Source organism: Benincasa hispida, chromosome 3 (assembly GCF_027475165.1).
Source record: "Benincasa hispida cultivar pf3 chromosome 3, pf3_genome.v1.1, whole genome shotgun sequence".
Classification (NCBI taxonomy): Eukaryota; Viridiplantae; Streptophyta; class Magnoliopsida; order Cucurbitales; family Cucurbitaceae; genus Benincasa; species Benincasa hispida.
The window spans coordinates 77,042,697-77,065,166 of NC_143480.1; the positions used below are offsets into that span (position 1 = coordinate 77,042,697).

Sequence of the window (22,470 nt, forward strand, 5' to 3'; positions counted from 1 at the left end):
CTGCACACGCGACCGCTTACGTGTGCTTGCTCCCTCGTGTGCTCTGTCAACACCTATGTGCTTGGCGTGTGCCTAGTGCCTTGTTGCGTCCAACCATGTCCATGCATGCCTTTGCACCCACCAATCCTCATCCTATCATCATGCATCCACCCATGCTCGTTGGTGTGCTGATGACCTATCTGTGCCCTGCTTGTCTTGGTTGTGTACCAAGGTATGCTATCAGTCGTGCCATCTGATGGCCTCCAAATTTGGCTTCCACTCCTACATGTGATCAAAGGTACACTCTCTCACACCCTCATTGCCTTGAACCTTGCATGTTTCCATCTCTGAAAACAACCTTGTGACGTGCATGCAGCCTTGCATGCATGCATGCTGCTGCGTGGGTCCCTCTACGCGCATGGTCCCACCTACGTGAGCTTGCACCCACGCATATATTGCCTAGTGCGTGCTAGGGCCTTCCCAATGCCTGATGTCTTGTTGCGTCTGACCATGCCCGTGCATGTTTCTATGCTCACTAATGCCCATCCCAGCATCGTGCGCCCACCCTCGCCTATTGGTGTATTGATGCCTTGTCCATGGCCTGCCTATCGTAGCTATGTGCGAAGGCATGTTGTTAATCATCCACTTTGTGGCCCATGAAGATGTCAGCCACCCATTGACCATCCCCACCTCAAGTAAATCGCTTACTTGCCTTTTTATTTTTTGGTGTGCCACCCCCACACACTTTTAAAAATAAAATTAAAGATTAATTAATCAAATTTTAAACCATTTAAAATAAATTATCTTATTAAGCTATCATGCAATTCTAATTTTTCATTCATTAAGTATACAATATAACTTTTATATAGATATATTAATGAATTAAAACTTATTATATGCATTTATGATAAAATTATTAACTAAATATAACTATTTTCATTAACATACACAATATAACTCATATACTAAAGATAATGAAAAACTATATAATAAGCATGTTTTTAACCATACATTAAATCATATAATATAACTCTTATATTATAACATGCAAACTATATAGTAATTATCATGCATATAGTTTTCATTAAATAGAACTTTTATATTACAAATAATGAAAACTATATATTAATTTTCATGCATTCATATATTTTAGGAAAATTCCTAAACATTAAATATAACAATTATATTTAAATATGATGCATGACATGCTTAACCTATGGTGAGATTTTAATCTATATGACACATTTTATGCAACATATAAATTAAAATAATTTAATACATATATCCCATCCATTATTAAATTAAAAAACAATAATAGATTGGATTTGGCATTTTAGAATACAAATAAAATTACAATAATTTTAAATTTCTTATCTTCATGATAAATATTTTGTCATGATCTTCTCAAATTAGGGTTCCAAAATCCTAATTTTCAACCAACTCCCGCATCATTCGCACCCAAAACAAATTGCTCTGTCTAGGGGAATCGGAATCCAAAACCCTCCATAACTCCCCTACAAAGGGAAGCTAACATGATTCTTTAAATTAAAAATAAATTTAACTTAATTTAAAATAATTTAATTATTTAATTAATTAAATTTAGATATCTTATATTTAAATAAACCCATATTTTGAATCATATTTAAATTCATATCTCTCTCATAACCTATATTTTTAGTATGAATCTCTTTCACATTAATTTTAACTTATAGTCTTTTATATGAATCTCGTTCACATAATCAATATTTGAATCTTATTCAAATATATTACTCTTTCATATTAATGTGTCTATATACATTATATTAATTATATCTTATATAAAAAGAGATTAATTATTTCGCCGTCCAGTCTTATACAAACTTTTTGTATAGGATATCTCCACGCATCTCCACATGAAGGATTTGGATCACATCGTTTGTAATGATTACGAAGTGGGTCGTTTCTATAGTGTCACTCGGATAAGGCACCCAACTTTATCCATATACCTCAGACCACTTAGGTTATTACTTGAATATGATCCCTTTGTATGTCTATCACATACTGTTCAATATATAAAATAACATTGAATCTTAGTTTATTGGATTGAGTTAGGCAGTATAAATGACAAATAAAATAGCGTCTTATTTTATTAAAAAAAAATACTTTGTATATACATTATAAACCACGAGATTTAGGACATAAATCCCAACAATCTCCCACTTTTCCTAAAGCTAATAGGGTGTACAATATATTAAAGTCCAACAATACAATAAACTAGGACATCCACTATATCCAGTAACATCTCCCACTTGCCCTAGACTCTCTAGATGACCCTCAAATACTTTAATCGAGAGAGCCTTTGTAAATGGATCGACTATGTTGTGCTTCGAAGCTGTCACACCCCTTACCAGATTACCCTCCTAACCTGGATGGAATGGTGACTGCAGCAGTTACCAACCCTTTTGCTGGCACTTACTGCCTATCTTACCTGTTAAATTTTGCTCAAACCCTGAATACATACATATTAACTCAGAACTTAACACATTTACATTACAGGGTTTCACAACATTGTTTATACATGGATATTACAACTTAGCCCCATCAAGAATACTAGTCACTAGACAGACACATGTGTACTAACTAATACAGGTCTTCAATTACGCTTCCTTCAACCTGTTTCTTTGAGTGGCAGAGCAGCAGCAGAAAAGTCTTTTGGGAACTGACCGCTACCTGAAAGGAAAACATTTGAAAACATGAGCTAGAAGCCCAGTGAGTGACTTAATAAAACATAAATCTCATGCTTAAACTAAAACCTCGAAAGCATAATACTGGAACTAAAATATACCAAGCAAACGTGTACATAAAACCTTTAAAACCATTGTATCCGAAACTTGAATCTTAGTTAAGAATGAACATTCATCGCTCTAATTCCCAACGCCAAGCCATGGCCAGATGAGACCCCTACTTCGATCTCCTCATACCAAACTATGGCTAGGAGAGACTCCTACGTCGATCTCTTCAAATATACCGATGGGTATCTCAAGCAACTTCCTTTATACATAAATATTGATAACAACTCTTAAACACCATTAGACATCATTATTCCCTAGTTGAGAACGAGCATACATCGCTCTAACTCCCAACGTCTGTTACTGGCCAAGAGACCCATACTTCGGCCTCTCTTAGCTGGCATATGGCCTAGGAGACCCATACTTCGACCTCTCATTCAGAACTACCTACATGCATGTGGAGTTTTCTATGTACCGTCAACACCTTAGGTATATTTATTCAGATACCTTCCTTACCTTCAGTATCCGGCTCACCTAAGCTATCAAGTTATTGAAGAGCATTAAAAGAATAGTTTTCAAATATAGCATAGAAAACTCTTTAGGATACCTTCCCTATCTTCAGTATCCCTTTTCATTATGTTTAGGAATACCAACGCGTGTACTTTGACAACCTTAGGTATTTAAAACATAGTACATCAAGCTTCATTCCACCTTAGCTTTAACCCTAACGCATGCTTCATACTTTGTAAAATAAGTTGGCTTAAATCATGTTGAACTAGCTTGTAAAAACCATTAGCATGCATTAGACATGGAAAACATACTTGGAAAACTCATACATTAGTAAACATCATGCGTTGATCATGCTTTCAATCATAGAAATAAGTTGCTTGGAATCCTATAAAATTTAGCATGAGACTAACTTTGCTCAGTCCCTCGATGTCGTATTACTTACGTGCACGTGCTTATAACTTAGTACCGTCATACCTTAGGTACTTAACTAGGATACTTTCTCATTGTCCTTCAGTATCCTTAGGATACCTTCTCATTGTCCTTCAATATCCGTCGTATAACTAGTTATAAGCATTTAGCTGAAAACTAAGGTTTAGTGCTCAAATCATCAAACTAGTTCATCCATCATACTAGTTCATCATAAAAATGAAGTTACTAAAATATGCTGAAAGTATTTGGACAAGATAACATATTTAAATCATGTCAATTTCCATGAAAAACATGTTTTGCTTAGCATGAGAAATAGCTTTAAACATATGTTGCTTGGCACTTCATTTAAACACTTAGCATGAGAAATAACTTCAAAGAAATCATAGTTTCTAAATCCTTAAAACATTAAATCATCATATAGTCACTCACAGCTCGTTGGGACTCTTAACGGGTTATACGCCTCTCCTAGCTCTTCTTGGCCTGAAAGGACATAATTCCTGGTTAAATTCCTTAGAATTCTTAGCAGAATACCTCAAATAGTTCATTTACTAATAGAACTTTCTTCAACAAAACCACATTGCTAGCGAGACAACCATTATGAGTGAATTCATCCTCATGAGCGAGATCAAGTATTTCTTTAACAAACTTCAACCTAGCGATACTCACCATACCGACGAGATTCAGCCCAAATTTCTAGCGAGATGTCCTTCTTGAGCGAGATCCTCATCACAAAATCAGCGGGATTATCATCTTAAGTGAGATCCTCATCCTCCTCATCTCGCTCTCGCGCTTCACGGTGAGCTGTTTGCTTGTTCTTCCCAAGCAATTGTCTGCTTCTGCACAGATTCTCTGTTTCAACTTCAAAAATTCATAACTCAAAATCCTGAACTCTTTTCAAGAAACTTCCTTCTACAAACTTGTTTAAAATCTAATTAACTTTCTTACCTCAAAATTTTAGCCAAAAATTCCTCATGATTTGGCCTGAAGCTTCCAATCTTCACCTCAGGCCTTGATTAATCCGAGATTTTGTCTCTTCTGCAAATTCCTCACTTTTTGTTCTTCTTCTCCTGCATTTTTTCTCCGGCAAGACAACCTCGAAAACTAGATTCTTCCGGCTTTCAAATGGCACCAATTTCACTAAATTTGCTCATGTATATTGCCAAAACCAAGCTTTCGAAGTTCCTCTTCCTTTTAATCTTCCTGCCGCCTCCCGAGTTCAAGGATTAACTGCCACGTCACCCCATATTTAGTGCCTCCAGCCAAACCAATAAGTGAGCTTCCCTATTTAATATGTTTTTCTTTTCCTTTCTCCACAACTCCTATAAATAACATGGATTTTCACTTACTAGATATTTAATATATCATTCCTTTGGCTAAACATACATGTCTAGGAAATTTAGAATTCGGGGTTTACAAAAGCTATCTTTGTGACGATCACCTCTCATCATTGTACAATCTTCCATATCAAATGATATTTGCGCTCTATGTGCTTTTCTCTCTTGTGACTTGTAAATTCTTTGGAATTTTCCAACACCGCTATTATAAGAATAAAGGATCATAGAGAATGACATATTTGGAACCACCTCTAGATCTTTCAAGAACTTCCTAAGCCATCGAGCGTCTTTAGCAACTTTACAAGTAGTTATATACTCTGCCTTCGTGGTAGAGTCAGCAATGCATCTTTTCTTAATGTTCTACCATACTATAGCTCCTCTGTTAAGAGTGAATACTTATCCTGATGTGGATTTCCTAGAATCCCTATCAGTCTGAAATTAGGGTCAGTGTATCCTGTAAGGAATAAATCCTTAATGTTATACGCAAACATATTATCCTTCGTTCTCTTAAGATCCTTGAGGATTGTTTTAACTGTAGTCCAATGATCTAATCATGGATTAGAATGATATTTATTGACAATCTCAACTATATAGCATATGTTTGGCCTAGTACACAACATGACATACATTAGGCTACCCACAGCTGATGCGTAATGAATCTGTCTCATTTCCTTAACCATTTGAGGTTTCTTAAGACATTGTTCCTTAGACAAAGTAATTACATGCCTGAAAGGTAGTAAACCCTTCTTGAAATTATGTATCAAATATCTTACAGGCATTTTGTCAATATACAATGTGTGATACAAGGTAACATTTTGTTCTTGTGGTTCCTAATAATTTGAATCCCAAGAATAAATTGTATTTCACCCAAATCTTTCATTTGGAATTGAGTAGGCAACCAATTCTTTACACTAATTAGTAAACCTACATCATTCCTAATGAGTAGGATATCAACCACATACAACACAAGGAAAGCTATAAAATTGTTGATAATCTTCTTGTAGACGCAAGTTTCATCAATATTCAGGTCAAAGCCATAATGTTTGATCGCATTATCAAAACTTATATTCTAAGATCTAGATGCTTGTTTCAATCGACAAATAGACCGATTAAGTTGCAAACTTTTTGCTCTTGATCTTATTCGATGAATCCCTCTGGCTATTTCATATAGATATTCTCATCAAAATTATCGTTCAAAAAAGCAGTTTTGACATCAATTTTCCATATCTCATAGTCATAATATGTGGCAATGGACAAGAGAATTTGTTGGTTGAAAATTTAACTTTCAAAACAAGAGGGAACCAACTTTTTGGTTAGAGAATCCCACATTGTAAAATTTGATATTGGAAGTCTCCCTTATGTACTCTAATCTTGAGTTTTAGGTTTAGGCACCAGGGGTACCCATGTTTTGGAGGGAATAAGGAGATAGACCAATGTGGGTTTGGTAGACGTCCCACACTCACGCCGTCGCCTGGTCGAGTGTGGCGAGGCGCATGTGTGATTATTATTTTTAATAAAAATATTATTTTTTTAATTATTTTTTTAATTTTTCTTTAATCGAAAAAAAGAGGAAAAGAAAAGAAAAGATCCTCCCCGTTTGCATTTCGTCCGCGTAAGCAATTCATATGTGCACGTTCTGAGGCTCACCACCTTTTTCGTTCCACGCTGAAGGCCTATAAAAGGTGTGGCCTTCAACAATTCGAAAACACAACTCATTTTCACTTCATTCCATTTTTCCTCTCCTATCTCTTCCATTTTAGTTTTCCGAGCAATGGGTTAGAAATGGTATATGTTCTGGTCGGTAACAATGCATTTCCAATCGAGTTTCTTTGGCTGTTTTATCTTGGGACAAGTGGCAATTTGTAGACTTGCTTGCATACTTGGGCAAAGCCACAAAACGTCTTAAAGAGAGTGAGCTCCACGACTCAACCTATAACGGGTTTATGTTTTGCAGGTTTTGCTCTTTGCTTGACCGTCGTGCCTTGACTGTTTACTATTCGTCGTTTTGAGGGTCCTGTTGTTTCCAACAAAATTCGAATTGATTTTAACATGGCAACATGTGAGAAAGTTTCATCATAATCTACTATCTCCACCTGAGTATAACCCTTCGCCACTAGTCTAACCTTAAAAGTTTGCACCTTCCCATCTACACCTCTTTTTCCCACTCCGTTTTTTTTAAGTTTTGACTCTAATACTGTCACCTTGTTTAGAGGTATGCCGCCACATGTTCTTCTTTGACCGACCATGATGGTGCCATGTGGCACTTGTGAATCTCCAGCCTTCCACAATGATCCTTAAGCCTAGAGTTGCTCGGATCAATATGCCCAAGCAGGCCTTGGCACTACCGGTGTGCGCACCTAGCCCATACCGTCGCACCCACATCTGTTGACCATGCACACACCTCCTTCGTGTGCGTGTGTGTATGTGTATGTATATATATATACACATACGTGTATCTATATATTCTACATGTGTGTGTGCACACGTGTATGTGTTTGTATGTGTGTATGTATGCTCGCACGTGTATGTGTGTGTGGTGCGTGTGTGCGCACGTGCACGCATGCATGTGTACATATTTATATATATATATATACACACACAAACCAAATGAAGCATATAAGAGAAGTTTCTTGCCCTTATGAACTTCCCAAAACTATTTTATTTTCAAAACCTACACAAGTAATGACTGTTTCTTAAAAAAATCGAAAATCATTGACCTTATAAATAAAAGTAGGAATGCATAAAAAGCTTCGATAGAAAAAATAAAGTATGTTAAATATTTACAGTAGTAAATATTTGAATTTTCTATAAATAAACCAAGGTATATTTAATAAATGTGTGAACAAGAGAATTTGTACAATTTATCGTCTTATATACCAAACAATATAGATGCACCAAACAATATATACGTTATATATTTACATTTTCCAATATATTTGTAAACACACCAAAAATAAATCATGGTATGTGTGATGTATATTTACTATTTCTAGTATATTACTAATATATTCAACATATATTTGAGATCTTAATGGAGATTTGATCGATTTTCAACTAGGAATATTGAAGAAAATAAATGAAATCTTCTAAAAATAAAGAAACATTAATTTAAAACATCTTGCATTAAATGAATATCAACCAAAATTAATAAATTACAAAAACAAAATCAAAAAATGATGTTACTAAGAAAAGAATTAAATATTATGAAGATTTATTGACTAGAGATAATATAATTAATGACATTTCAAAAAATAAAATCCTTACATAATTAATAATAAATCTTAAAATGATATATTTTTATTTTAAAAAATTACCAAATTAAAAAATGAGAGACAATCAATTAAAAGGTTAAAAATTTCACAAAATGTTGCTGAAATCTAATGATGAAATATTACTAAGCATTTATGAAATAAAAATATTAGTTAGACAAAAATCATTCTTGGCTAAATGGATAAATTGGTAACTCACATTGGATAACCCTAAAAGGTGGAAAAAATATGAGTATCAAGAGAGAAAGAAGTAGAAGCATTCACATATTCTTTAAACATGGTAGCCACGAGCCTCTTCGTTTGTTTGATCATTTTTTGCTTCCAAATTTTCAGCAGCTTTTTCTGAAGTAAAATGTGAATGACAAACTTAAAACTTAATATAACAGTGGAATAACACTGAAATACCCCTCTTAAAGAAGGTTAAAACTAAACCAACGACATGGCAACCACCATAACAATAGGTATGAAATCACCGATATGGAACTGGAACTCCGCTCTCTCTCTCTCTCTCTACTACCGATCTCCTTCTCTCACACTCAGAACCCACAGATCTGATGCTCCAAACTCACATCCCTCGCAAGGGAAAACCCACATCTGATACTCTGACGACCACTCGTATCTCTTTCTGACTAGCCCACAACCTCTTGTGTAAACACATGCCCAACAACCACTCTAAACACAGCAACTAGAGGGAAAAAAAAACTCATGGAAAAAGAAGAAACTCGGAAAAAAAAAATGGTAGTGTTGACTAGGGGTGTTCAAACAACCCGACAACCCAAATAACTCAGACTACCCAACCCAAAATATAAGGGTTGAGATAGATTAGTTTTGTTTTTGAGTTGAATTGGGTTCAATTTTTTCTGTTTCTGTTGGATTGGGTTGGATCGTAGGTTGGTTAAAAAAAAATTAGGTTTACCCAACCCAACCCGAATTATATATATATATATATATATACATCTTTGTTTAAAATTTGATTACTTTGTGATTTTTTAATATTTTTCTTTTAAAATTGTTATGATATTTATCTTTGTTTAAAATTTGCAATAAATATCATATTTAATATTTAGTATTTGAAATTTGAGATTTTAGTTATTAGTCATGTGTTGTTTATAAATTTACTTATTTTTAATTAAAAAGAAAAAATAAGTTATAACCCAATAACCCAACTAAACCCGAATTTTAAGAATTGGGTTGGATTAAAGACTTTATTTGGGTCATTTAGGTTGTTAACCCAACCAACCTAATTTTCAGGTTAGTCCTAAAAACATCTTCAACCCAACCCACGTACACTCCTAATTGTTGACTAGTAAAATTTTTAAGTGGGTGCCAAAATCTCTAAATCTAAATAGGAAAATATTGAAGAAAAGAAGAGAAGTAAAATTGGAAATGAATAGAAATAGATCCTAAGAAGGAAGCTATTAATGCAACGATGCACAATTCAAGAATATTATCAAAAACAAGTCGCAAAGTTCAAAATATTTTCTATAATATAACCTTATCACTCGACCGTCCTTAATCTAAATCATTTGTCAAGTACCTAAATAACAGTCACATATTAATTGAACACTAATTTAATGATTCGCAGTATCCAAAATAACAGTCACATATTAATTTAACGATTTGCGATAAATTTAACTTTTTTAAATGCCCTGAATGAAAACTTTTAATACATTAAAAATAAAATTGAGAATATCAAACAGTTAGAGAACATATTGGCCCCAAACATGAAAGTACCAATATAGCACCTAAACTTTAATTTGAAACATCTATCCCTGTTTCATGAAATTACAACAATTTAGTCCCTATAATTTCATATTTAACGATGCAGTTCCTATACTCTAAAATTTAGCTCCCTGGAGTTTTTTTGACACCCTAATGGTGTAGGGTCAGATAAGTTGTCCTATAAGATTAGTCAAAGTGTGCGTAACTTGGCCCAAACACTCACGGATACCAAAAAAAAATGCTTCCATGTCCAGAAAGAAGAAAACAAAAAAAGGAAAAGGAAAAAATTCTATATAGATTGAAAGACCATCATCATTTGGTGGGAGCAAAATGAATACAAATGGAAGAGGAGAGAATGATGGCTTTTGATTTCTTTTCATATTGAGCCCGTTGACATCAGAAGTAAAAATGGAGGGAGGGTACTAAATTTTCTTTTCCAATGAAATAAATGAAAATATAGGAGTAGATTTGGTCAGAGAATGGTTCCTGTTTTAAAAGAATTACTTGGGAAACAACATGCTGACCAATCTTATCCTTCCTTACAAGAACTTATATCTGTTTCCAACACCATTTCATTGCATCAATCTGTCTTGAATGTCTCCAGATCTATACTACAAACAACCATTAATTCAAGAATTATAACACTGATTATATAAAACCAAATACAGAAACACACAAATTTCTCTATGATCAGTAAATTAGCCATTAGTTGAACTCCAGAAAAAAAAAAGCATTAATAATAATATTAAAAGAAAAAAACATGTGGATTCAATTCATTCAATTTTTAGAGCAACTAAAAAACAATTAAATTCCGTATCTTGGAAAAAAGATTGGGGGAAAAGAACATTTTGTTTAATGTCCTAGCAAAAGTTAAAAGGCTCATTTGATAACGTTTCTATTTCTTATTTCCCAAATCTTGTTTCTTGTTTTCTATATTTTAAAAACTAAAAACAAAAACATGTTTGATAATTATTTCTACAAGTTTCTTGGAAAAAAGTTATAGACAAACTTTTTTTTCCTATCCTTTTCTCTTATTTTATAGTTTAAATATAATTTAATTATGTAAAATAAAAGATATATAACATGCATTAAAATAAAAAGTAAATATAAAAAAACTACATTATCTAATACAAGTCTCGATATAAAATTAACCACAATAATAATATTGTTCCCATCATTTAAATGTTCCTTAAATTTTATCTACAATAATATTTTTCACTCTAGTCATTTATCTTAAACGATTTGACTAAAATTCAACTCAATTCTATTATGTGTTGTGATTGTAAAATATTAGAGTAAAACTAAGTGAATTTGGGAAGAAAATTTATATATTGTAAAATTCTCATCGGTTTCAAATGTACTAAAAATAAAAATCATAAAATAATATATAAACATTCAAATTTAAAATTTAAAATTCAGAAATTAAAAAATTTAAATATATATATTGAAAATTCAAAATTTTGAAATTAAAAAAAAATATAAATCTAAATAGCAAAGTTCAAAATTAAAATTTATACTAATATACAAATATAGAAAAATTAAGAAATAAAAGAAATATTAAAAATAAAAAATAAAAACCAAACTGACTTAACTTAGACTCGAATTGAAGACCATGATCTAGATGAATTTTGATGCATGTCTTAAAACCAAGACGGCAGAGGTTCCAATGGATACATTTAAGAAACTGAAATATATAAAATAAGACGGAACGGAAATTTCTCAAATTTGGTCCCTTTTTGGGAAAGGTTTCTTAAAATTGAAACAAGAAATGAGACAGTTATCAAACAAGTCAATTTCTTGAAAAATGAGAAACAAAAAGTTAGAAAGAAAATAGAAACCCTAAACATTATGAAATGGGCCCTCTAAAATGCCTAAAAAAGGAATCATCTCAGATAATAGAAACTTCTATAATGAAATACAAATTTTCCAAACCAATAACTTGAGGAGCCAGCCAAGTTCATACTGATCACTAATGCCAAGTTTGTAGAAAGCTTAAACAACAAATATCACTTCAACAACTAGCAAACTTACCATCCAGGACATAACTAGAACCTCAGTTTAGCTTAATCAACTAGAGATTGATGAGCTAAAAATTAACGTGGTCACACAATAGGGAAGAAGTAAAGTTGAATATGGAGAAGGATGAAAAGATGGATTTACCTGCATCGAAGTATCAGCGTCTAATTCGAGGCTTGCAGCAGAACTGAGCAAGTAGGGCCACGTGATCAGAAGACCACTCTGGCGAGGGAAGTGCCGTGTTTTTCCTCATGCTTTCCTCATCCAGAAGCTCTAATAAAGACTCAACTGTTAAGGAGTCCACTGTAAACAAGAAGGAACAAGAGAAATGATGAAACAAACGGAAATTGTTTTTAAAGAAGTATCATCAATACAAAAAGGTAGTAAATAAATAAATAAAGAGCAGAGCCAATCATACTTGGCGTCTAAAAGCTTACCGGTATAAAATATGTAGTCTAGGGTGCCAATGAAATCTCTAGTACAGTTTGTAAACAAGGGTTCATTTGTTGTTGGGTCAAGTCTCTTCCTTTGTTTCTCTGATCCAATACTAACACCCATTCTTGCAAAGGATGAATAAGCACTAACCTGTAACAGTTTGCTGGAAAATTAGAATAAGGCCATAAGCCTTCTAGAAGAGGAATGTAAATGTAGCCCCAAGCTAACGTTAACATCGTATTAAAATTACTTTTTTTAAAAAATAAATACAGAAAAGAAGAGAGGCAAAGAGAAATGAAGAGTAAAAAACTAATAGAACTAAAATTTTAAAGCATTATGCAAGGAAAAATATTACCAGTTGAAGCTTATGAATCAGCTTGCTAGGTGGGCGAAATAAGTTGAGAGGATCAACTGCCAGGTCTGGATGTGATGGTTCTACCTTCCCCATTGCAAGAAGTGAATGAGGAGCACTGTAATAAATTTCGGTGGTAAAACTAAGCAGCAAAAATAATATCCACAAAGACCATAAAAAGAACGCCAGCATTCTTAGGGAGCAAAATTCATCAGTGCAGAAGACAAACCTTCCAGGAACAGAATTGAAATCGCCACAGACCAACATTGGAATGTCAGCACTAACAGCTATTTTCTCCAGTCCTTTCAGAAGAGTCGACACCTGCTTTCCAATAAGTATATTTAGAGCAAGAAGTTTCTAAATCTTTCCCCTTTTTTTTTAACTTTTGCTTTTGTTTTAAAAAAAATGGGTCGAGGGTTGGGGGAAGCACCTGCCACAGCTTGACATCTTTTAAATCCTGATGATCATTAACATGAGTATTGGCCTGAACAGAAGAATCCACCAAAAAATGGTCAAAATCTGTTTGAAAGAGTATCAGACAGTAGCATGGTTTTATCAGTTGATAAAAAAAAATGGAATTTTGTAACTAACCAAAGTTAAAGATTATAAACCTCTACGAGAGATAAGCAACCACTAAAAAGTACTCTCCAAATTATTTGGTTCATAACTTAGTAGAACAGGAAAAGATTCTTCTACAGATATATTATTAAATGGCAGTCCTGTCGTAATACATCGGAGGTTCTTCAAAGGAAACTTCCTTTTTTCACTCTCATGCATTCAGATTGTTCTTTTTTTTTTGGAGAACGGAAATTTATTTACCATTTGTTCTTCATTCTTCAGCCAAATCCGTTGAATTGCAGGCATAAGATAAGTTGTCTTCTACATTTAAGTTTTCTTGGGTGGTCTCTCCCAAGTTGAAGGATAATATTCATCAGCTTATTCATGGGTGTTATTTAGCTTCCAAATCTCATTTATTACAGATCAACATGACTAAGCTCTTCTGTTGGAATTGTGGATGGAAAGAAATTTGAGAACTTCATAAAACAAACATCTTCCATGGCTTGACCATTATGACTCCGCCAGATTGAAAGCACCAACATGGTTCTCCTTCCGAGGCCTTTACTACTTTCTCTTTACAAGATATTAAGCTAAATTGGGATCCTTTTATCTTTCCTTTATAAATATAAAAGAATTTCTTGGGCTTTTGAACCACCAAGAAGTTGTATACCATCGGAGGCCAAACAAATATTTAGATTCAAAACAAAAAGAACTAATCATAAAGTGCTTTTTCCCACAAGGTATACACTACATGAGGAAGTGTATAAGGTATACACTACTTGAGGAAGTGTATACCATCACTCGTTGGAAAGAATGTTGAGTAAAAGGCAAAAAAAGAAATCTTACCACACAGAGAAGCTGCCTTTTCCCCAGATTATCAGCTCCCTGATTACCAAATTTTGCTTCAAGAACCACTATCAGTGCAACATTATCCTACGCAGATAATATGGTTAAACTGATTATGGCTAGAACAGAAACAAAGTATATGAGGAAAATAAAATAGAAATCACAGAATTAACTCAGAGATCAACCTAGGAACAAGAGTCTACCTTAGCTAATCGTGTTAAAGTACTCTTCTTTTGTGCAGTGGGAATTTGAGCATCAGTCAACGACTGGGCAGCCTTATTAAACTCAACCTGAACGCAAGCATAAAGCTCTCTTAGATATAAATTAAACATAAAAACTGGAAAAGAAAAGAAAAAAAAAAAGTATATATATATAAATTCAAAACCTCATATTTCTTGACATGTGCAAATCTGTCTCTACGGAAAAATGTTGCACAACCATCAATTGTTTGTGTGTTTCCACTGTAAACCTAAAAGGTTCAACAGCAAGGATCATGAGAGGACCAAACAGCACAGGAAAAAAAGAGAGATGGAGCCCAAAAAACAAAAGTCAAGAGAGAAAGTAGGAAGTTAAAAGTAATAAAACAATTAAGACAGAAACCTCATTTGTCTTTCTCTTATACAGAGCTTGATAGCCATGTTTGTCAAGTTCAGGTGCAAAAAATGCCTCAAAATGATTGCTTTGGACCTGCACAAAAAAATAAAATATTTTATCATACGTAGCATCCTCCTAATCCTATCAGATCGCTGTTTCAGAAGTTCACAAGTCCTTGAAAACGGAGGTGATTCTAACAAGTTCCATGCAGTAAACCGTGACAGTGATACACCACAAAAAGGGATGAAGACAGAGAGGGATTTATCTCTATGGTCTCTTTCAAGAAACAATAGATTTTGCATTCAAACACAACATGAAAATCCCTTTTGAGTGCTAGTAAACAAAACTCACTTGGTTTTAGGAAAAAAAATGCACCATGTCTCATCATACCTCCTGAAGACAAACAATATCTGCATGATACCCAACTATTTCTCGTAACAAATTCTGTCGGCGGTATGCCCAGGAAAGAGCCCATGAAGGACAATAGCTGTATGATTCACTTGTCGCATATACATCAGCAAGAATGTTGTATGAGAGCACTGTGAAAGAACCAGAAGATAAAGAACGACCACTAGAATCCAATTGCCCAATCGCATCAACACCACTAACAGGGATTAAACAGCGTGGACTGGGGGATGGAGCTGGAATCACACGAGAAGTTAGTAAAGTGTTAACTGGTCCAGAAGGCAATTTTGACTCTGCATCTACCACAACACACTCAAACTTGAGGACATGGCCAATGTCATCAGCTGATGGAGTGTATGTTTTAGATCGTCCAACTTCAAACCAAGTCTCACCACCACTCCTTTGCGTAGTGGATGAAGGATAAAAAGGAGTTGAACCGTTGGTCAAGCTAGTACTTGATACTGTACCAGATAAGTTAGCATTGATCACTCCAGGACCTGCGTTATTGTAGCGTCCAAATAACTCTTCATCCTCATTTACATTAACACTCACAGCACTTGTCGCACGATCATGCAGCGCACGGTGATGTTGCCATGCATCCGAGAAACACTTAGTTGAGCAATGATAACTTTTAGCAACAGGTATTTTTGCTTTAAGACAACCTAAGCATTGCAAGGTTGCTTGCACAGAAGGATGTACACTACATATGGCAACATTTCGATCATTTTGGACCCGGTACCTGCAACAGAAAAGAATTGCAGAATAAAAATAGTGAAAATGCCAGAAATAGATTACTTCTTTCAATAGGAAACGGCCACAGATAATGCATATAGCATATGAATGCATACTAAAGCAAGGATAGTTTATCCAATCCGATCCCTTTTTCAAATAAGAACTTTAATCTAAAAACATTGTGGATAAACAAACAACAAAATTCTGTCATAATGGAATCGCCCATGAGTAAGCAAATCTTTTCTCGGAAAATAACGAGGATTTTTATTTCTTTAACACACGTGCCCGTGTGCACACACATATACATATCCAAGCTCTAAGCTTACTACATTCACAATTGGACAGTACCCATCAGTCATCACGTGATGTTTCTCCCCACTTCTACAACGAACTAGAAAGAAAAATACTGGAAATGGAATAAATGAAAAAGGGATCATTTGTCAGTTAGGTATTTAGTTGGTAGTCTTGGGGATTGTTCTGCCCAAGTCCTCAATAGTTGAAGATCATTCCTCACAGGTCTTTCTTCTTCTTCTTCTTCTTCTTTTATTTTTTTATTTTTTATTTTCTATAATAACATGATTGGTAGAAGAGAATATAATAAAAATCTCCATTTGAAGCTAAACATTTTTTTTCCAAAGCATCTTCTCCAAAATCTATCTCAAAACGGTGCCTCCTTTTCCTTGTCATATACATCTCAATTGGCTCATTGCTATGAGCACTTGGTTAGGAATGACACTACTTTTAGGAAAGTAAAAGTGAACGAAGAACTCCAATCTTTTCTTCTTTCTTCTTTTTTTTTTCCTTTTTTTTTTTTTAATAAGAAACAACTCCATTGATTGAATGAAATATCTAAAGATACAAAAGGGAAAGGTGTTTCCAATTTGCAATAAGGAAAGAATAACTATGGCTTTTTAAAGCCGATATATCTTTGCACCAAAAAAAAATGTATCAATGATGACAGCGTCTATAATGTCCTTTGAAGTCTTGCTCTTATCCCAATGATTCTTGCATTTCTTTCATCTCAAATCTTCAACAACAGCACAAATATTGCAAATCCATCAACATTTTTAGTGGCTGTGAAAGGTAGATCAATGAACAATTATCGAAGCCAACTCTAAATGTCATTAGTGAGAGCCACGGGCAAATTGAAGGCTGTAAAAAATCTCCAACCAAATCCCTTTTGTAAAGGGACAATCAAAGAGAACATGCTGGACAGTTTCATTGTTGATTTGGAAAAGGCAGCACCATAACCATGTTACCCACGAAAGACTCCAATCTAAAGCCCCATAACCAGTACAAGTTGCTCTCCTGTTCCTAATTCCTAACTTAACCCCCGCTTGATCCTCTATTGAGGACATCTCAACTTAGCGTATGAGTGCGAGTGCCATGCTCTAATATTCTACCATAGGTCCCTTATGTTGCTCAAATCCTTATCTTTGAGAAAAAAGACACATCCCCCATTTTGCCCATATACAGGGGCCAATTTAACCCTCATAGTTCATACCAAGAATGAAATGAATGGAACCATCATATCCTTGAAGATAGAGAAACGGAATTCACTCAATTTTTTTATCACCTTTTGTATACATATCTTTCAAGGTGTAAATTTACTTCCTTTTTGTGTAATTACAATCTTACATCTCTTACAACTCAATGGAATAGCATTATGTAATCTCTCACGACACATGTTGCCCCTTCTATAATTTCATATATCAATGAAACTATGATTGAATGTTTCTCATCAAATATATATATAGTTCATACCAAGAACACAGCATAATGAAGGTCAATGGATGACAAAAAGATGATGAAATCCACTGGTTTCTGTGAATGATATAATTATTGGAGAAAGGTTGACAGTAATAATGAGATGTAGAAGCTGCACAATGATGTGAAACTACATGGACATCTTGAAAAATATCTGTCATTCATTTCGAAGTCATGGGGTGAGGATCTAAATTCCAGTATGCTTGTTAATTTCCCATATAGAAAAGAGAAATGTTTATCATTTAATCAGTATCACTACAAAGAAGACATACAATCTGAATTCTTTTATGCTCCAGGGCTCTTCACTAGAAATTATCAGAAGCTTGGATTCTACCATGACATAAGCTGTCATAGTCATCCTAGTTTTAACAACTGACGAGCTTCATAGTCTCAGGTTAATCAAGAATGTCTTTGGTATTGATGCATTTCCATTTGACTTTCAAGCTTCCAAGATATATTCAATATTAACTCCATAGGGAGAGAAAAAATGGCAAAAAACGAATAAGTACAGGGCGTTCAATATGAAATGAAGAATTAACAAATATGAATTGTAATAAAAGAAAATGGGCATGTCACGCACAGAAAGATACTAGCACAAGTGTAAAAGCTCAAAAACCCAATCGCGAACAAAGCATGCAGCCATTGACAAAGATAAGGAAAAAACTTGGGCAACACCACGTTGAAACCTCGATCACAAACCAGCCTCCGGACACACCAAATACAAAACCCAGAAGTAGAAGCCTCAAAGAAAAACGATATGAAATGGGGAGGTACCGTTACCATTTGTATTTCAGAAAAAAACCATCAACCGGAGCCGACTCAGGCACATCATCAGTAGTGACGGAGGTGTCCGGGCGGCGGAGGAGCAGGTAGGGTGTGAGTTCACAGCCTACAATGGGGATATCAGAAGGAAGATGCACTCGGAGCACGATCAGCATGCTTTATTGTTGGTCAAACGTCGCAGCAGCAAGTTAACCCTATACACCAATTGATCAAAAACAGTGATAACTCGGCAGATACTTGGCGGATCTGCCATTAATACTTGTTGATACGAATACTCGCCAGCCTTGGAGAGGCAAAATCAAAGCTCGGAATCAGCGAATTCAAAGAAGATGGAAGCAGCCCAGGTTGGAAATCTGGAAACAACATTCAAAATTCCGGTATTGGAGTCAAGAAGTGAGAGAAACAGTAGGATTGAAGACAAAATTGTGTGCTGGGAATTAAAGGGGAGGGATAAAGAGTAGAGAAAAAGGGGGAAATGAATGGATTTCTAGGGTTTCATTACAAAGGGAGTGAATTTGTGTTGGTGCATTTTTCAGGTTCTTACGTAGATTCATAGATAGAGAGGGAAACGAGGAGTTTAGTTGAAAAGATTTTTTCTTCTCTTAATATCTTTTTGGAAATTTTCATAAAATAATCTCAAAAACAAAAAACTTTAGTATGGATTACCTCTCTCTTTCTAGAAATTTTTCAATAGCTGACCTTTTTACCATGTGAAATATCAATTTTATCCCACATTTTAAATCTCTTCTCAATCCCCTACTTTCTTCCTATTTCTTTAGCGATTGTATTAGATGCAATACCAACATTCAACCAAAACATTTATTCTCAGCTAATATTCTACCAATATCATTGAATGTTATTGATATTAAGAATGAAGCAAGTAATGGAAGGTCACTCTCAATTATTCACGATACTTTTAGTCGAGCTCCTCAACTTCTTCTCCCATTGTTCTCTCAGAGTTTCACTCCAACATTCTCATTGTCGATCGTTTTCATCGATCGTTCAGTTTATTTTATCTTTGGGTATAGAGCAAGATTGTTCGTCGGAACAAAAAACTGAGAGAATGTAAGTGTCTATGAAGTATTTTTCTTACCAGATCGCTTTCATAAAGATAGGAGACTGCTCATCATAATGTAAGCGGTCGTTTAGTATTATATAAACGGTCTCTTATATATAACTAAACAATCTCTTACATTAATATGGGCGATCGCTTAGAACTTACTGGGCGATCACTTATAATATACTAGACGATCTTCTATAGTTTCATAGGTGAACTCCTAGAACTTGTTGGGTGATTGCATATTACTTACTAAGTGGTCGCTTACTTTAATAGCAATTTGAATCCAATTGTCAATTTTTCGATTGCAGATCGATGACGCTAATTTGCATCTTTATACGATTTTGGGGAATGACTAGTCCAAAAGCAATTATATTGGAGGTCATATGAAAGGTCTGAAGATCATAAATGATATAACATGTAGTGATTTAATGAGTATTCTACACCATGGCTGAATATTGATCCAGATATGTTTGATATACACATTAAATATTGTTACAGTCTATTGGTCCCAACTCCCTCAATTGACATAGTCGACGATGAAGATCTTAGCTTCTTTTTAGAAGGCAATCCCGGATGTCATTGCTTTATCTGTTACGCCTCATGAAAGTCATGGAGTAGACACATATAGTCTATAGTAACAGTGCAATCCAACAATTCAAACCATTCCAACCAGTCAAAACTTTGGGTTAACAACCATTCTAACACATAATATTTCCATTATGTCTTCACTAGATGAGAATATTGAGGCATGTAATCAAGTCCAAATACAATCAAGTTGGTCGAACATGCCATCCAAGGGATATATGATGTCTGGCAAGATTATAGGATGAATATAAGCTATAGATGGGCTTACCGTGCAAGAGGGTACGCACTGGTGTACGAACAATGGTCATCGAAAGGATCATATGCTCTTGTTAACGCATATGGCGAGGTACTGAAACTTGCAAATCTGAGCACGGTCTCTGAGGTTGAAATAGAAGACAAACAACACTATAAGTACATTTTCATGGCATTGGTCTGTGTATGAGGTGATAGAGTAAAAATGCATAAAACAGAAGCTAACAGAATCATTAAGCACTCTAATTACACTTAATTTGAGTCAAAAGCATGCTAAAATAAGATTTTAAACAGAAAAGGGTTTCATCATGTATACCTTTGAAGATTTCAACTTGCTCCTTGCTTAATCCACGAAATTGATCTTCAAATTTCTCAGTAGACCACCAAGAGAGTCTTCTCTACTATTCTCAGTCTTGGATTGAGTGGTGGAAACTCAGAATTGAGAGGGTTTGAAAGGTTTTTTTTTCTTTGAAGATTTTAAAAAATCTAAATGCATGAACTGTTGTATATTAACGTACAGCGGAGAAAATAGAATCAATAAGCACTCTAATTATACTTAATTTGAGTTAAACATGTTTCAAAGTAACAGTTACAGAAGAGGGTTTGCTAAGCACAATACCTTTGAAGTATCCTCTTCAAGTCCAGCTGAGTTCTACGTGAAAGAGCTTCAATCTTCAAGTAGACAACCACAAAGATCTTCTCTACTATTCTCTTGCAAGGAATGTGTGGTAGAAATACTAAATTGAGTTGGACGTATATAAGATTTGAAGAGGGTTTGGAGGTTTCTGCAAAGTTCTTTTTGAAGTTCTCGTAAGCATGAATCATTATTCAACTCAGCACTTCAATTTATAGAGCTTTTACCATGCAAATTCATGGCTTGCATGAAGGCCAACTCCTACTTCATGGAGAAAACAAAGTTGAGTGAATAAGGTAGTTCAAATCATAGTGGAGATTTCCAAAATAAAACTAATTAATTAAACCTTTTAATTAATTTTGTTAATTTAATATCTAATATTAAATTAATAAATAAAAAATACCATCATAATGAAATTAATATTATACAATTAATATTTAAATCATATTTTAAACATTAATCGTTTCTCCAATTTTGTTTAATTTCGATAAAAATTAAACATTTTAATTATATCAAATACAATAAAAAGAAACCCTAATTGAATTTGAACATTTCAAATTCTAAATCTTAATTTCAAATCTTATCAAAATTACTCAATTTACTAATCCAAATTACAAGCTAGTAAAGGGATCTTATGGACCTACAGATCATGAGCTCCAACGACTTGTAATTAATTGGTTAAACTCTTTAAACCGAATTAATTACTATTCGTTAACTACTAAGACATTCCACTATAGCTCGATAGTTGCACTCTTCTCACTGTAGATATATTTCTGTTTATTTTAATCATAATCGATAAGTCAATCCTTCACAGGTCGTTTGTATTTACAAATGGGTCAAAGATTACCGTTTTACCCCTGTAAGTATATCTTGCTCCTTAAGCTCCCACTGATCCTTCATTGAACAATTGATTTATAGTCCAAACTTATAAATCATAACCTTCTCTTCCATGAGAAGGCGGAGCCCTGTTGTTCAAGCAAGGCATCAATGCTTAATAGAATAACCCATCTACTAACCCTAAATCAGGTAGAAGTGAATTCCATATTGCAAAGTTATGTCCCCAACTATCTATCTGGTCTTATCCTCAAAATAGGAGTCTTATTTAGCAGTGTTGTTAGACTACTCTCACCTATGCAGATTAAAGGATAATCCCGAAAAAATAGGAGTTCATAGTTAGCTCAGGATTAAGATCGGGTTACCCTAGGTCTTCTAATTTGAAATTGTCAGTTTTAATAGTAAACGGTTGTTATAAAGAAAAGTGACTATTTCGTGGTTCGGTCTTATGCAAACATCTTTTGCATAGGATGTTTCCACTTGCATGTCTCCACACGAACGATTTTGTGATCATATCGTTTGTATTAGTATATAAAGTAGGCCGCATTCATAGTGTCCCCAGGATGAGGTACCCAATCTCATCCATATACTTATAGACCTTTTTGG

General features: G+C 34.3%; 1 protein-coding gene across 5 annotated transcripts; it reads right to left on the reverse strand.

Annotated features, from left to right (window-relative positions):
- Positions 1 to 2,080: 2,080 nt before the first annotated feature.
- LOC120073293 (carbon catabolite repressor protein 4 homolog 1-like) lies at positions 2,081 to 19,143 on the reverse strand. Of its 5 annotated transcripts, none has more exons than XM_039026045.2 (12): positions 18,497 to 19,114; positions 15,203 to 15,956; positions 14,819 to 14,905; positions 14,604 to 14,687; positions 14,422 to 14,508; positions 14,219 to 14,305; positions 13,245 to 13,298; positions 13,044 to 13,135; positions 12,818 to 12,932; positions 12,465 to 12,612; positions 12,172 to 12,330; positions 2,081 to 2,688 (listed from the first exon to the last, which is right to left on the reverse strand). In XM_039026045.2, exons 1-11 carry the CDS (start codon positions 18,652 to 18,654, stop codon positions 12,185 to 12,187), a joined length of 1,812 nt encoding a protein of 603 aa, XP_038881973.2. In that variant the 5' UTR covers positions 18,655 to 19,114; the 3' UTR covers positions 2,081 to 2,688; positions 12,172 to 12,184. The 5 variants fall into 5 exon arrangements, 3 of the variants coding, with proteins under 3 accessions (XP_038881973.2, XP_038881971.2, XP_038881972.2); XR_016528381.1 differs by lacking the exon at positions 2,081 to 2,688 and adding an exon at positions 10,286 to 10,617 and having other exon boundaries at positions 12,465 to 12,625; XR_016528382.1 differs by lacking the exon at positions 2,081 to 2,688 and adding an exon at positions 10,286 to 10,622 and having other exon boundaries at positions 12,465 to 12,625.
- Positions 19,144 to 22,470: the final 3,327 nt, after the last annotated feature.

Excerpts from the sequence above, each read along its gene's own strand:
- LOC120073293 (XM_039026045.2), bottom strand. The coding sequence starts at position 18,654 with ATGCTGATCGTGCTCCGAGTGCATCTTCCTTCTGATATCCCCATTGTA. Across the intron at positions 12,933-13,043 it reads TTCAATTCTGTTCCTGGAAG|TGCTCCTCATTCACTTCTTG; the intron begins GTTTGTCTTCTG and ends AATTTATTACAG. Across the intron at positions 12,613-12,817 it reads TGATTCATAAGCTTCAACTG|GTTAGTGCTTATTCATCCTT; the intron begins GTAATATTTTTC and ends AAACTGTTACAG.